Source organism: Heterodontus francisci, chromosome 1 (genome assembly GCF_036365525.1).
Source record: "Heterodontus francisci isolate sHetFra1 chromosome 1, sHetFra1.hap1, whole genome shotgun sequence".
Lineage (NCBI taxonomy): Eukaryota > Metazoa > Chordata > Chondrichthyes > Heterodontiformes > Heterodontidae > Heterodontus > Heterodontus francisci.
This window is the reverse complement of record NC_090371.1, coordinates 166,982,653-167,000,244: the sequence shown is the minus strand read 5'-3', so window position 1 is coordinate 167,000,244 and position 17,592 is coordinate 166,982,653. Positions and strand designations below refer to the sequence as shown.

Genomic DNA, 17,592 nt, shown 5'->3' with positions numbered 1-17,592 from the left:
CCCTTCGTGTGTTTAAGCTTCTGTTTTCTCTGCAGTAAAGGGTCAAGCAGCTGAGATACTGACAAGAGAGGACCGAGTGGTTCCCTCCTTCCTCCCTCTCACTCCAACCCATATTGTAAGCTTCAAACCCTGTTTGTTGATTGTGACCACCCAGGGATGCCCCTGCTGCAGACAGAGACTCATGAAGGAAATCACTCCCCCATTACTGTCTGCAGGAAAGCAGCTAAATCAGCTGTCTACATCTTTAAATCGGAAGCATAGGGGCCACTGAGGAAAAGTTGCATGGCCACCAAGTTCAACCTGAAGCCAGCTGAGTCACCAACCTCCACAGACTGTGTACCCCTTTTATTTCTCTGGACTCTAATTTGACCACTGTATCCTCCCCCTTGCTCTCTAATATATTTGTGGTGTGTGTGAACTTTGAGTGAGTGTGTTTGTGTGTGTGAAAGTCAGAGTGTATTTTGTTATTTTACTTAGATCAGTTTTAGTATAATAAAGCTGACCTTTTTCTTAGTTAAGCTCAAGAAAACCTATCTGATTGGTTCTTTTATGATCACAGTGTGAAAACAGTTAAACACTCACAGAATTGGCAAGTATATCCTTCTCAAAAAAAACCTGTTACGGTCAAATCAGGAGAGGGAAAAGAGGGGAGCCATTCGACCCCTCCTCACCTGATTGTAAAAGAGCTTACAGGTCCAAAGAGGCCAGGGAGCTTTGTATGCTGTAGGATGAAAGCATTGTGGCAGCTCCCCAGGAATCTTGTGCATACCTGCATAAACCTTTTCTAGTGGCTGCAGACCTGCTGCACATTGATTGAGTGGATGCTCTTACGATTGATGAACACTTCAGGGTGATCTACGGGTGCTCTGATTGCAATGTGTATGCTGTTGGTAATGCCCTGTGGAAGCTAGCCAGTGTTTGAAACTTGAGCACCAGCTCATTGATACTGGCATCTTTCTAGGATAAGTTCATATAATTGGTGGTCCTGCCAAACAACCCATTAGTCCAGGAAGATCCTGGCTATCCCTCTGGCAGAGCCATGGAAGGACCTAGAGGCAAAAAGGTTGAGGGTGATGGTGACTATGACAGCCACTGGTAGCACATGGCCATCAGGTCCAGCTGGCAGCAGATCTTCTTCTAGGTTGGCTGCAGCTATATATCATCACCTGACCCGATAACCTGAGCCTCTGGAAGCACTGCTTTTCCAACATGTCAAGGAAGCTCAGGTCTGCCTGTACACCTGTGTCGCGGGTAGTACCTCCCCTGCACTGCAGCCCTCTGCTGCTCCCTTCTCTGCTGTCCAGTTGCAGGGTCTCTCAAGTCCAGTCTGTTGCTGCTGCTGCTGCTGGTACTGGGCATATTGTTCCTTAGCTGAGGTCCAATCTAAGGCAACCAAGGTGCCACCCACACTGATGTAATTCAGAAAAACGCCAAAATGTAGAAAATAAGCTCTGAACAAAAGTACTGTGAATGAACCCTGTTCCCGCTAGTGGAAATGAAAGCAGCTGTGAGTACTGAGTATTTATTGCAGTGTTTCTGTGAATTTTAATCAGCCCCCTCAATTTCAGTTGTGTTCTCGCCCTGCTTTCAATGGCTAGTTTCAGTCAGCTTGGGAATATGTCGTTCAGTTTAAAACGGTGCTGAAATATTGGTCCAGTTGACCTTATGCTAATAGGCAACCTGCCTCTCACAAGGGGAATCTGTTGAACCAGCAAAATGCACACATTTTAAATGTGGAAGTTGGCAGGTTGGAGCCAGTTTCACAGCACACTGCATTTTTGCCGGATTTAACCCCAAAAACTGCACCCAAAGCCACATGCTCCTCCAAGTTAAAATTTCCCCCCTTTCTCTCTCTCTCTCCACACACACACTCACATGTGAGGCAATCACATAAAGCAATGTCCATATTTAGTCACTAGAGGGCAACAGTGCCTAATTTTCAGGTAATGAATCATTATGAAAAGTACTTTTGAAGAGCTGCTGAAAAATGACATAATGCCCCAAGCCAGGAAATAATATATGCTGGTATATTTTCACCTAATGTTTCATCTGTTTTGTTCAAGTTTTCCTCCCTTGTTTCTTGAAGAAATGAATTCATTCTTTCCCAGATACAGGATGCTTTTCCCTATTTCATCCGCAAGCCCATTTTTTAATGAGTGGTGCAAATTTTTCTTTTCTTTGGATTGATTCCAGTCATGGATTTTCAGGAGGCTTGGCGGGCATCATAGCCAATCATTTTCACACTTACAAACATACAAAAATAACAGACAGGAAAAGGTCCCACTGGTCTATCTATCCTGTCTATCACAGTGCTGTGTGGCTCTTATCACCAAATCACATTTTGGTTTGTCTCTCTACTCCTCTAGCACTTTCTCCTTCTTTGAGCATCTTACATCTTTTATCCCTCTCAACTTTCCTTTAAAATCATTCTTCACTACCATCAACCCAGTCGCATAAATAATTTCCCATCGAGTTACCTTCACTACCTTCCTCCCTCGGCCTCATCACCGAGCAACTTCTCATCCTCGGTGATTTCAGCCTCCATCTCAAGTCATTATGCTCTCTCTCCTCGGAGTCGCTGTCCTCGTATCCTCCATAATCTCTCCCTCTTTGTAAACTCTCCAACCCATATTCACAGCCACCCCCTTAGCTTTACCATCTGATGTGGTCTTGCCACTCCCATTGTATCAATGACAGATAAGGCCACTTCCTTGTATTGCTCTCCACCCACATCCCCTTTCCACGTTCCAACCCTACTTCCTTCTGTATTCGCCACTAGAAAAATACTATCCCTCAATTCACTTACACTTTCAAAATCCCAACTGTCTAGGCTTTGTCCCTCTGTTCACCATGACAATTCTGCAGCTACTGATTTGCTCAACCGCACCGTCACCTCCATCTTTAATGCCTTAGAACTCAGGAAAACCATTTCACCCTGGCCAGTCCTCCTGATACAGCCCTCATCTCTGCTCCCTTAAGTTCTAGGGATACAGACTTGAACAGATGTGGTGGACAACTGGTTTAGCCATTCACTGCCAGATCTGGCTAGACCACAGAACGCAGTATTGGGTCCTGCTCTTATCTTCTAAAACTGCTCTCTATTCTGGGATCATCCTAGAATGCAAAGATAACTCTTGGCTTATTTTCTCTACTGCAGGGCATCTTCTTAAACCCCTCTCTCCTGTGTCTTCCACCCTCACCTCCAATAATAAGTATGAGGAACTCACGGATTTCTTTGTCACTAAGATTAAGATCAGCAGCCTTTGCTACTTCCCTCCCTTCCACCAGCCTACTGGACCAAACTTCCTCTAAAGTTCCCCCTTGCCCTAGCTCTGAACTCACATTGTACTTTAGTTTTTCTCCCATCTCCCCTCCTGTTCTCTCTGAGCTAATCTTGTCCATGAGACCTATTTTCTGCTCCCTCAGCCCTATTCCCACTAAGCCGCTGACCACCCAACTTCCCTTCCTGGTTCCTATGTTAGCTGATATTGTTAATGGTTCTCTCTCTTCAGGTGTTGTTCCTCATAACTCCAAATCTGACATCGCCACCCATCTCCTCAAAAAAAACTTGACCCCACTGTCCTTGTAACCTACCACACAATCTCCAAACTCCCTTTCGTCTCCAAGGTTCTTAAATGTGTCATCCATTGCTGGTTCTAAATTGCTACCAATCCTCAGGCTTACCACTTGTTCTGGCATCCTTATCAGCCACTTCCTTTGATCTAATGCAATTTTTAACTTCTTTTGTTAGCCATGGTTTCCCATTGGGTGCTTGTGCCTTCGATGAATATATATCTGTTGTAGACCATATCATACTTCTTTAAATACTAGCCATTGCCTATCTACTGTCAAATCTTTTAGTGTATTTTCCCAATCCACCATCCCAAATCCGTGCCTATCTTTCCTGGAACTTGAGGTTTGAATGCCTCCAATCAGGTTCTGCTCCGCCACAGTACAGAAATGGCTCTTATCAAAATCACGAATAACATCATATGTGCCTGTGACAAAGGTAAACTTCCCTCCTCGTCCTTCTTGATCTGTCTGCAGCCTTTGACACAGTTGACCACACCATCCTCCCCCAACACCTTCTCATAGAACATAGAACATAGAACAGTACAGCACAGTACAAGCCCTTCGGCCCACGATGTTGTGCCGACCCTTTAACCTACTCTAAGATCAAACTACCTACCTACCCTTCATTCTACTATCATCCATGTACCTATCCAAGAGTTGCTTAAATGCCCCTAATGTATCTGCTTCTACTACCACCGCTGGCAGCGCATTCCACGCACCCACCACTCTCTGTGTAAAGAACCTACCTCTGACATCTCCCTGAAACCTTCCTCCAATCACCTTAAAATTATGCCCCCTGGTGATAGCCCTTTCCACCCTGGGAAAAAGTCTCTGACTATCCACTCTATCTATGCCTCTCATCATCTTGTACCCCTCTATCAAGTCACCTCTCATCCTTCTTCGCTCCAATGAGAAAAGCCCTAGCTCCCTCAATCTTTCTTCGTAGGACATGCCCTCCAGTCCAGGCAGCATCCTGGTAAATCTCCTCTGCACCCTCTCTAAAGCTTCCACATCCTTCCTATAATGAGGCGACCAGAACTGAACACAATATTCCAAGTGTGGTCGAACCAGGGCCTTATAGAGCTGCAGCATAACCTCGCGGCTCTTAAACTCAATCCCCCTGTTAATGAAAGCCAACACACCATACGCCTTCTTAACAACCCAATCAACTTGGGTGGCAACTTTGAGCGATCTATGGGCATGGACCCCAAGATCCCTCTGTTCCTCCACACTACCAAGAATCCTGTCTTTAAGCCTGTATTCCGCATTCAAATTCGACCTTCCAAAATGAATCACTTCACACTTTTCCAGGTTGAACTCCATCTGCCACTTCTCAGCCCAGCTCTGCATCCTGTCAATGTCCCGTTGCAACCTACAACAGCCTTCCACACTATCCACAACTCCAGCAACCTTCGTGTCATCGGCAAACTTGCTAACCCAGCCTTCCACTTCCTCATCCAAGTCATTTATAAAAATCACAAAGAGCAGAGGTCCCAGAACAGATCCTTGTGGAACACCACTGGTCACCGAGCTCCAGGCTGAATACTTTCCATCTACTACCACCCTCTGACTTCGATGGGCCAGCCAATTTTGTATCCAGACAGCCAACTTTCCCTGAATCCCATGCCTCCTTACTTTCTGAATGAGCCTACCATGGGGAACCTTATCAAACGCCTTGCTAAAATCCATATACACCACATCCACTGCTCTTCCTTCATCAATGTGTTTTGTCACATCTTCAAAGAATTCAATAAGGCTTGTGAGGCATAACCTGCCCCTCACAAAGCCATGCTGACTATCTCTAATCAAACCATGCTTTTCCAAATAATCATAAATCCTGTCTCTCAGAATCCTCTCCAATAATATGCCCACTACCGACGTAAGACTGACTGGTCTATAATTCCCAGGGTTATCCCTATTCCCTTTCTTGAACAAGGGAACAACATTTGCCACCCTCCAATCATCCGGTACTACTCCAGTGGACAGTGAAGACGCAAAGATCATCGCCAAAGGCGCAGCAATCTCTTCCCTCGCTTCCCATAATATCCTTGGGTATAACCCGTCTGGCCCCGGGGAGTCCTCCCTCTTAACCTCAACCTGTTCGAGCATATCAGCCTGTTCCACGCTGTCCTCACAAACGACCAGGTCCCTCTCACTAGTGAATACTGAAACAAAGTATTCATTTAGGACCTCCCCTACCTCCTCCGACTCCAGGCACAAGTTCCCTCCACTATCCCTGATCGGCCCTACCCTCACTCTGGCCATCCTCTTGTTCCTCATATAAGTGTAGAACACCTTGGGATTTACCTTAATCCTACCCGCCAAGACTTTTTCATGTCCCCTTCTAGCTCTCCTAAGTCCATTCTTCAGTTCCTTCCTGGCTACCTTGTAACCCTCTAGAGCCCTGTCTGATCCTTGCTTCCTCAACCTTAAGTAAGTTTCCTTCTTCCTCTTGACTAGCTGTTCCACATCTCTTGTCATCCAAGGTTCCTTCACCCTACCATCCCTTCCCTGCCTCATCAGGACAAACCTATCCAGCAGTCGCAGCAAATGCTCCCTAAACAATCTCCACATTTCTGTCGTGCATTTCCCTGAGAACATCGGTTTCCAATTTATGCTCCCCAGTTCCTGCCGAATAGCATTGTAATTCCCCCTCCCCCAATTAAATATTTTCCCATCCCGTCTGCTCCTGTCCCTCTCCATTACAATCCTGCACCATTACCACTGGTGTCCCCCAAGCATCTATTCTTGACCCCTCCTATTTCGCATCTACATGTTGCCCCTCGGCAACATCATCTGAAAAGACAATGTCAGATTCCACATGTATGCTGACGACACCCAGCTCCACTGTTTATCCAATATGCAGGACTGAATGAGCAGAAATTTCCTCCAATTTAATACTGGGAAGACTGAAGTCAATACCTTGGGTCCCTGGTACAAATGGTACAAAAAGCTTCCGACTCCATGGGCAAAATTTTTGCTGCGATATAGGGTCGAGAATGGTGGCATGTAATTTGTGCCACTGGCTGTGTGCTGGTTTGCTGACAGCATCCTGCCCTGTAAGTTGCAGGTAGCCAATTAAGGTAAGTAAAAGGCCAATTAAGGCCAATTATAAGAGACAGACTGGAATGTTTCAGTCAGAGGAACCCCCGTGGTGTCGGGAACAGGCCAGCTGCCTGCAGGCAATCTCAAGGTGGCAGACTGGGGGGGGAGGTGGGGGCATCACTCCAGGCAGGCTTTGAGGCCCTCCCCACCATCCTGACCTCAGGTGCAGCCACATGCCACCCTATGGAGGATTTGACCCTCCACAATGGTGGCCTGGCAGCTGTAGTCATTTTTTTATTCAAAATTTTTTTAAAGTTGCTAAGAGGGTGCCTCAAGATGGAGATGCCCTCTCTCTCCCTTACCTGCAATGGCAAGCTGCAGCTCCTTCCGTGGTGGAGGGCCTCCTATTGGCCCTCCAGCTTCAACAGTCCACTGCCCGCTGTCCTTATCTGGCGAGTGAGCTAATTAATAACCTCGCTGTAAAGGTACCTTTGGACAATAGTGATCATAATATGATGGAATTTCATATTAAGTTTGAATGGGATATAGTTCATTCTGAAACTGGGGTATTTAATCTGAACAAGGGAATCTATGAAGGTATGAGGGACAAGTTGGCTATGGTGAATTGGGGAAATACACTAAGAGATTTGACAGTGGACAGGCAATGGCTAGTATTTAAAGGAGTATTAGATGGTCTACAACAGATATATATTCCTCTAAGGCACAAGCACCCAATGGGAAAGATGAATCAACCATGGCTAACAAAAGAAGTTAAAAATTGCATTAGCTCAAAGGAAGTGGCTTATAAGGATGCCAGAACAAGTGGTAAGCCTGAGAACTGGGAGTAATTTAGAACCCAGCGAAGGATGACCAAGAAGTTGATACAGAAAGGGAAAAGAAAATACGAATGCAAGCTAGCGAGAAACGTAAAGGCGGACTGTAAAAGCTTCTTCAGGTATGTGAAAAGGAAAAGATTAGCAAGGACAAATGTGGGCCCCTTACAGGTGGAGACAGGAGAATTTATAGTGGAGAATAGGGAAATGGCAGAGAACATAAACAATTACTTTGTGTCTGTCTTCACAGAACAAGATACAGAAAATCTCCGAGAAATAATAAGCAATCAAGGGACTTGTGAAACTGAGGAACTGAAAGAAATTAGTATCAATAAAGAGGTAGTACTTGAAAAACTAACTGGATTGAAGTTGATAAATCTTCTGGATCAGATGAGCTACATCCCAGAGTATTGAAGGAGGTGGCTATAGAGATAGTGGATGCATTGGTAGTTATCTTTCAAAATTCTATAGATTCTGGAAAGGTTCTGAAAGTAGCAAATGTAACAACACTCTTTAAGAAAGGAGGGAGAGGGAGAATGGTGAACTACAGACCTGTTAGTTTGATGTCAGTAGTAGGGAAAATGTTAGAATGTGATAACTGGACACTTCGAAAATAACCGTAAAATTGGGCAGTGTCAACATAGATTTATGAACGGGAAATCATGTTTGACAAACCTTTGGAGTTTTTTGAGGATGTTACTAGTAGCATAGATAAAGGTGAATTAGTAGATGTGGTGTATTTAGATTTTCAGAAGACTTTTGAAAAGGTCTCACACAGGAGGTTAGTAAACAAAATTAGAGCACATGGGATTGGGTGTCATTACTAGTATGAATTGAGAATTGGTTAACAGATAGAAAGCAGAGAGTAGGAATAAATGGGTTATTCACAGGATGGTAGGCTGTTATTAGTGGGGTACTGCAAGGATCAGTGCTGGGGCCACAGCTGTTCACAATCTATATAAGTGATTTGAATGTGGGGACCAATTGTAATATTTCCAAATTTGCTGATGACACAAAACTCGGTGGGAATGTAAGTTGTCAGGAAGATGCAAGGAGGCTTCAAGGGGACTTGGACAGGCTAAGTGAATGGACAAGAATGTGGCAGATGGAATATAATGTGAATAAGTATGAAATTATCCACTTTGGTAGAAAAAAACAGAAGGACAGAATATTTCTTAAATGGTGAGAGGTTAGAAAATGTTGATGTCCAAAGGGACCTGGGTATCCTTATTCATGAGTCACTAAAAGCTAGCATGCAGGTGCAGCAAGCAATTAGGAAGGCAAATGGTATGTTGGCTTTCATCGCAAGGGGATTTGAGTACAGAAGTAAATAAGTCTTGCTGCAGTTGTATAGAGTTGTGGTGCGACCAAACCTGGAGTATTGTGTACAGTTTTAGTTCCCTTATCTGAAGAACGATATACTTGCCATAGAGGGAGTGCAATGGAGGTCCACTAGACTAATCCCTGGGATGGCGGGACTGTCCTATGAGGAGAGATTGAGGAAACTGGGCCTGTATTCTCTAGAGTTTTGAAGAATGAGAGGTGATCACATTGAAATTTACAAAATTCTTACAGGGCATATGCAGATAGGATGTTTCCCCTGGCTGGTGAGTCTAGAACCAGGGGACACAGTCTCAGAATAAGGGGTAGGCCATTTAAGACAGAGATGAGGAGGAATGTCTTCACTCAGAGGGTGGTGAATCTTTGGAATTCTCTATCCCAGAGGGCTGTGAAAGCTTAATCACTGAGCATGTTCAAAATAGAAATCGATAGATTTCTGGAGACAAATGGCATCAAGTTAGGGAGTTAGGGCGGGAAAGTGGCATTAAGGTAGATCATCAGCCGTGGTCTAATTGAATGGCGGAGCAGTCTCAACGGGCTGAATGGCTTACTCCTGTTCCTTCCTACGTTCCTATGAGCCCTCTGGCCACTAATTGGCCAATTCAAGGAAGATCACTGCGAACGATTGCTCCTGATACCATGTGGGGTTGGAACCCTCATTTGACCCGAATGTTGGGTCCAGACCAAAACCCAAAATCCTGCCCCATCTCTCTCCCTGGCAACTGTCTGAGTCTGAACCAGACTTTTCACAATCTCAATGTCATATTTGACCCCGCGATGATCTTACGACCACGTATCAGCACCATCACAAAGGTTGTCTATTTTGACCTCTGTAACATTGCACAGTGGCGCAGTGGTTAGCACCGCAGCCTCACAGCTCCAGGGACCTGGGTTCGATTCTGGGTACTTCCTGTGCGGAGTTTGCAAGTTCTCCCTGTGTCTGCCTGGGTTTTCGCCGGGTGCTCCGGTTTCCTCCCACATCCAAAGACTTGCAGGTGATAGGTAAATTGGCCGTTGTAAATTGCCCCTAGTGTAGGGAGGTGATAGGGAATATGGGATTACTGTAGGGTTAGTATAAATGGGTGGTTGTTGGCCGGCACAGACTCGGTGGGTCGAAGGGCCTGTTTCAGTGCTGTATCTCTATATAAATAAATAAAACTCTGCCCCGCTTCAGCTTATCTGTTGCTGAAACCCTCATTCAGGCCTTTGTTACCTCTAGATTGATTATTTCAAAGCACTCCTGGCTGGCCTCCCGCATTTTACCCTCTGTGAATTTGAGGCCATTCCAAACTCTGCTGTCCATGTCCTTACTCGCACCAAGTGCCATTCACCCATCACCCTTCATTTGCTAACCTACATTGGCTCCTGGGTAAGCAAAACCTCGATTTAAAAATTCTCATCCTTGTTTTCAAATCCCTCCATGACCTCACCTCTCCCTAACGCTGTAATCTCCTCCTGCCCCACAACCATCTGAGATATTTGCACTTCTCTAATTCCTGCCTCTTGAGCATCCACGATTTTAATTGCTCCACCATTGGCCATCTTACCTTCAGTTATCGGAACTCTAAGCTCTGAAATTCCCTCTCTACTTCTCTACCTTTCTTTCCTCCTTTAAGACATTCCTTAAAACCTACCACTTTGATCAAACTTTTTGCCATCTGCCCTAATTTGCTTTATGTGGCTTGTTAACAAATTTTGCTTTATAATGCTCCTGTGAAGTGACTTGGAAGTTTTATTGTGTGAAAGGTGCTATATATATGCAAGTTGTTGTTGTTGTCCCATACAATTATGATACATCCATGCATACATGATTCAGCATTCCCTACTCATTTGAAACCATGTAGAGACGTGAAAAATCAGATTAAAAACCCATTCCAATAAGGGAAAATCTTTAATATTCCTCTCTATACCCTTTATGCAATCAAATTAGTTTAGCAGAGCACATTGATCTTGTTATATTACTTGCCTCCAAATACTTGTACTTTTAGGCAGGAGTCATTAGATGTCTGTCTAATGTCACTCTAGTGACACTTTAGTCTGTCACTCGAGAATTGGCCTTTATAGCCACTCCAGGCGCTGCTTCACAAACCACTGACCACCTCTAGGCGCTTACCCATTGTCTCTCGAGACAAAGAGGCCAAAGAAGAGAAGACATTAGGTGCAATCAGAAGCAAGCAGTCTAGCAGATCTTTTCTATTTCTAGTCTCGAGAGAGTGACGCTCATTGTAACCCGCTTTATTTGCCTCCTGAACTCAGGTCACTCCTCCCAGCTCAAACTTGGGATCAAACTTTGGACACCTTTGCTCTTTATGGCTCAGTCATACCATGTCATGTATTTATTTACTGAGCCATTTTGTCGAAGCATATCACAACAAATTTCTCTTGCGTAAATATCTCTCAGTTGTGCATACAAAAAGGGCACTGAGTTTAATGTTAGGTGATAATACATTGGTCCAAACCATATATTTTGCATGTTGTCAGCACAAGCAGCTTTGTAACTAAGATATTGAAAAAAGAGGAAAACACTTGAATCGTTCTGTACAGTTACCTGCATAAACTGACTGCATATTCATTGGCTTAGCAGGATAAATTTTCATTTGTCGTAAATCTTCTAGACTGGAGGAAGTTACATATTCATAACCAAAGTCAGTTTGCTCATTTTGACCTGCATTAGGTAGTTCATATTCAGATTGACTGTCAGTCATCATTCTTAAATTAATGTCCGGCTGCAATGACATAACATAAACGCATTCATCAGAAAGAAATATGACCAGTCTTTTATTTATTTGTTTATAATATTTCTTGGTAATCTGCTACATTACTAAAATTACATGGTGACACAAGAACTGACAAGAATTTCTGTTATCACATGATGCAATTTACCATAGATACCAGCTCAGATTTGATTTCAGTATTAACTGTATTATGTCTTTACATTTTCTAGGTTCTTATCTGGTGCAGACACAAGATTGTGGCAGTAGAATCTGGTTCTTCATATATTGGAAACATATTATAATCTTGCACTATTTTCTCCCACAAATATAGCACTTCCTATAAAAAGTTTCCATACAATGCTGAGATTTTTTTGAGAAGTTTGAGCAATTATTTAAAAAACATATTCCATAGCCTGGAAATGACTGTAAGCAATGTTATCATGTGGATACAATGTGATTACATCAATTCCTCTTTCAGATAGCTCATGGTACAAGGACTAATGGACACAAGTTTAAGGTTTTGGACAAGAGATGCAGGAGGTTTTAAGGAAAAATTTTATTATGCAATGAGTGGCAATGACCTGGAACTCGCTGCCTATGAGGGTGGTGGAAGTGCAGATGATCAATGATTTCAACAGGAAATTTGATGGGCACTTGAGGAAAATAAACTTGCAGGGCTACAGAGATAGAGTGGGGAAATGGGACTGATTGGATTACTGTACAGAAAGCCAACATGGATTTGATGGGCCAAATGGCCTCCTTCTGTGCCATAAAATTACTCTATAACTCTATATTTTAATAGAGGCCCTAATCAATTTGTTTAAGTAATTGCATGATTACATCACTCGCAATTATTTCCAGGCTCATCTTTTTCCTACTTCTGACAACAAAGGAAATCCCAAGCAAAGCAACTTTTAATGATGATGTTTTGTTACAAGGCTTAGATGGCTGGAGTCTGCATGAAGTATGTGTTAGCTTAAGAATTACTGTAGTGCATAAGTGCAGTTGTGTGCGAGTTGTAGGTTATTTACCTAGGAAGACAGTCATTTCCTGTGTATCACGTCAGGTGGTGTATTTTTAGATATTGCTTTATAAGCAGTAAAATGAAACAATTACCACAGGAAGGATGTTTCAATACAGAGTAGCAGATTAATGAACACAATTCCTATTGAAATATGGGCTAGATTTTCCTCCCATTGAGTATGAATGATGGTCAATCTAACCCTTTGAAGTGTAATTCTATCTAACTTGTATCATATTTGCAAAATGGGAAGTGCAAATAGAGCTAGATCTTCATGTGCTACAAAGAGGAATTTCCCTTCCCCTAAGATAAGGGACACAACCACTGCCAACTCTTCCCATTGTTCACTCATGTGAGGTGGAGACTGAACAAATATAGAAAAGCATTGATGAAACAATCAAAGAAATCCCATCCTTCCCTCATTAGATTTCACTAACAATTTAGCAATGGTCATTATGATTTTTCAGGCATCTGCATTTAAATATCCAACCTTATATTAAGGAGTAAAGGGAAAACTACAAAAGCTGGAAACCTGAAGTGGAATCAGAAAATGCTGGAAAGGAATAGCAGGTAGATCAACATTTCAATTAGAAAGGCTGCATGTTAGGGCCACATCTGAAGCATTAGTTTTTAAAAATCTGCAGCCATTTTGGATGGAGCCAGAATTTAGGGCAGCACTCAGATACACCAGGTTCCAGCCTTAGGTGTCAGCTTCCCAAAACATACCATCAGCATAAGAGGGAGGGCTCAGACATGATGACAATCTAATTCAGGAGTTCCTGTATTCTGTGCCCTCAGTAAGATGCAGTATATGGTTAGCAGAGGTGTGCCTGGTCAGATCAGCTGCACATTCCTGACAACCAATGGAATTAGTGCCCACCTGGAGCTCCAGCTATGAATTGTGGCCCAAACAACAAAAAAAATGGTCTCAATTAAAAAAAAAGTTAAAGCAGCCCCTGATAAAAAGAAGAAAGGATTTCTTTCACTATTTCACCAATGTATTTCTATACTTATTAATTTGCCATGGTGGGGGTGGGGGGGTGGGTGGATTGGTGCAGTGGCGGGAGTTGAGGAGACAGCTATTTCTTTTTTCCATGGAGGTGGTATCTCAACAACACCTGAGGCTGGCCCTGCCTTTGACGGACTTTCCAGCATCTTTATAATGGCAGACACCTTAGTTATGTCTCCAGTGATGTGGGGCCTTCCAGTTGCAGGCTATTCAGGAACTCTGGGAAGTCTGCCAGGGTGAGCGATGGAAGTTCCCAATAGGAGAGGCAGGAACCTGCTGTAATTGCCTGGATTGTTGGCCCATGTATTTTTGGAATCACTATAATAGGATTTTTCAAACTAAACTTCCAACTTATCCACATAAACAGGTTTTGCTTAATAATTTTGCCTACTCATTCCCTGTCAAAACACTGCACTAACCTTGACACAGGTTGGCTAGAACTAAGGACTAGTTCTAGGTCTAAGGACTTGCAAGTGTGTGTATGGCTGGAGTATAACTGTGCAGTTTGTGTTCTTTGTCCTTTAGCCAATCCCCGGCCTATATCAATATTCCCACATCAACATGAGTGACTCTTAACTGCCTTCTGAAGTGCTCCAGCATGCCACTCAACTGAACAGGGCAACTGGGGTGGGCAATCAATGACAGCCTTGCCAGTGGCACCCACATTCCAAGAACAAATGGAATAAAAAATAAGTTTAGCAATGCAGAACACTGATAAACTTCCAGTTAATAATTATTGTACACCTTATAGCATTGGCTGCGATGTTATCTGGAGACAAATGAGAAAAATCCCAGCCCCAATGACAGATCTGTTTCTCCAGGTTTCCCAACAAATTGAAATGCAACATTGCAGCAAGGTAAATTCGCATTCATATAGCACCTTTCACATCCAGAGGATAGCCCTAAGTGCAATGAATTACTTTTAAAATGTAGTCTCTGTTGTTATATATCCAAGCATGGGAGCAAGGTCCCAATAAACGGAAATAAAATAGATGACCACTTAATCTGTTTGCATGAGGGATTACTGTTGGCACAAAGCCAGAAGAACTCACTGCTCTTCCTTGAATGGTGTCATGGAGTCTTTTACATCCATCTGAATAGGTAGACAGGCCTCATAGAATCATAGAATAGTTGCAACGCAGAAGGAGGCCATTCGGCAGCAGCTACTCATCTAGTCCCACTCCCCTGCCATTTCCCCGTAGCCCTGCAAATATTTTCTCTTCAGCTAATTATCCAATTCTTTTTTGAAAGCTACAGTCAAATCTGCCTCCACCACACTGTCAGGCAGTGCATTCCAGATCCTGACCACTGGCTGCGTAAAGAGGTTTTTCCTCGTCACCTTTTGATATTTTGCCATTCACCTTAAATCTACTCTGTCTAGACCCCTTATGATTTTGAACAACTCTGTCAAATCTCCTCTCAATGTTCTCTTCTGCAAGGAGAACAGTCCCAGCTTCTCCAATCTAGCCACATAACTGAAGTCCCTTATCCCTGGAACCATTCTCATAAATCATTTTTGCACCCTCTCTAATACCTTCACATCCTTCCTAAACTATGATTCCCTGAACTGGACTCAATACTCCAGTTGAGGCCGAACCAGTGTTTTATAAAGGTTCATCATAACTTCCTTGTTTTTGTACTCTATGCCTCTATTTATAAAGCCCAGGATCTTGTATGCTTTATTAACTGCTTTCTTAACTTGTCCTGCCACCTTCAATGACTTATGCAACATATAACCTGCTCTTCTGCTCCTGCATCCCCTTTAGAATTGTATCCTTTATTTTATATTGCTCTTCTTGTCCTTCCTACAAAAATGTAGCACTTCACACTGCTCTGCATTAACTTTCACCTGCCATGTGTCTGTCTATTCCACCAGCCTGTCTATGTCCTCTTGAAATCTATCACTATCCTCCTCACAGTTCACAATACTTCCAAGTTTTGTATCATCTGCAAATTTTGAAATTGTGCCGTGCACACCCAAGTCTAGGGCATTAATATAGATCAAAAAAAGCAGTAGTCCTAATACCAACCCCTGAGGAACTTCACTATATACCTTCCTCCTGTTCGAAAGACAACCTTTCACCATGACTCTCCGTTTCCTGTCACTCAGCCAACTTCCTATCCATGCCACCACTTTTTTTAAATTCATTCATGGGATGTGGGCATCATTGGCTAGGCCAGCATTTATTGCCCATCCCTAATTGCCCTTGAGAAGTTGGTGGTGAGCTGCCTTCTTGAACCACTGAAGTCCTTGGGGTGTAGGTATACCAACAGTGCTGTTAGGAAGGATGTTCCAGGATTTTGATCCAGTGACAGTGAAAACAGGCCCCACTAATTCAGCTGCCCCGACTAATGCTCATGAGTTCAAATCCCACCACGGCAGCTGGGAGAATTTAAATTCAATAAATAAATCTGAAATAAAATGCTAGCATCAAAAATGGTAATCATGAAACTACCAGGTTGTTGTAAAAACCCAGCTGGTTCACTAATGCCCTTCAGGGGACGAAACTTGCTGTCCTTAATCAGTCTGGCCTAAATGTGACTCCAGACCCATAGAAATGCGGTTGACTCTTAACGGCCCTCAGTTTTATCAAACTCTTTGTCATGCAGGCTCCCCACCTGCCAAGAATGAGGCATATTAATTTCGCCACATGAACATTGATTTTCTAAACTATTACTTGAGTAAAGAAAGAACTTGCTTTAAAAAAACCTCACCAGATCCTTGACTGGAAAGACATTTGCATAGTAACAGACAGTACTTGGAAAGGACAAAGGGGCCATTCCCTGCTCCAACTTAACCCACAATGGACCTATGATTACCAGACTTGGAAGGTGGAGAAGCTAGCATTCCTGGTTGACTGTTAAGATGCTCCCAATACACAGAAGAGACCTGGTCAAGCCAGTCAGTCATGTGACCACCTGCTGGCCAACTAGGAAAGTTTTTTAAATTGGAGAAACAGTGTTTGAAGACAGAAACCTCGGTGTAGCCTCTCCTGCCTGCTTCCATCTCTTTCTCATGGAACTGAAAACCACTGAAGACATATGAACCCCAGAGAGAAAAGCCTCCTACAGTGAACAAGGTTTAAGAAGAATGCTGGGCCCCAACGAAAAGCAAGATCTACCTACAAGCAAGGACTATAGCGATCTTGAGGCACAGTAACAAAAACTCCTCTTCAGAGATTGCCTCAAACCTCTCCACTATTTTTCTTCTGCTCTTTTCTGTCTCTATTTGCATGTGCGTATCGCATATGCATACTAGCGTGGGACGAGACATGTATCCGTAGGCATTAACCGAAGTCGAGTTTAAGTTTTAATAAACTTCACGTTTCTTCTTTAAACCTAAGACAGCCTGTTTGTGCTCATTTCTTTGCCTTATAATTGGAAAGCGGTGAACAAGGATTCACAAAAGGGGGAGCTCAAAACACTGTGTTTCAAAATTAAGTCCAGGTGAAGGCTGAAAGAGACCCCTCGACGCCTTTCTCACCTTGTCGTAACAATGTTACAGAAAAAATGCACTGTGGGTATACCTATACCACATGGACTGTGGCGGCTCGAGAAAGCGGCTCACCGCCACCTTCTCAAGGGCAATTTGGGATGGGCAATAAATGCTGGCCTTGCCAGTGATGCTAATATCCCATGAATGAATAAAATAAAGGATGCTGCATTTGGAACCCAGGGACTAAATTCACTTGAGGAAAAATAGATAATGGTGCCAATTGATCCTGGATTTCAGCAGGTAAGCAATTAATTCAAACACCAAAGCGTACAAGATAGGCTCTCACTGAGCTCTGTGTGATTAACAGCTGAAAATTATGTTGGGCTATTGACCGAAAAGATAATGGAAAAACTTGGGGACACTGAACCTAAGTAAATGTAACAATTCATGACAACCATTTTGGATATGTTTGCCTATAAAATGTATTTTTTTTGGTAGCTCTTAGATTTTTTTTGAATTGGGAAGATAAATTTTGCTGAAATCCTCTCCCATTGCAAAGTCTCGCTTGATGGAAGCTAGGACTGGAGGCTCAGGTGTGAAGGTCAGCGTGCCCGTGCAAT

The 17,592-nt window shown here is 43.3% G+C and overlaps 1 protein-coding gene across 8 annotated transcripts in view; it reads right to left on the bottom strand.

Moving 5' to 3' along the window:
• LOC137348022 (cytokine-dependent hematopoietic cell linker) overlaps positions 1 to 17,592 on the bottom strand; it is a 125,401-nt gene that overhangs the window by 43,187 nt on the left and 64,622 nt on the right. For 6 of the 8 annotated variants that reach the window (XM_068013479.1, XM_068013140.1, XM_068013228.1 and 3 more), the window contains one exon: positions 11,341 to 11,518. The exons of the other annotated variants lie outside the window; for them this stretch is intronic. In XM_068013479.1, the coding sequence (XP_067869580.1) occupies positions 11,341 to 11,518 (178 nt within the window). The remainder of the gene's footprint in view (positions 1 to 11,340; positions 11,519 to 17,592) is intronic. 8 annotated transcript variants of the gene reach the window in all.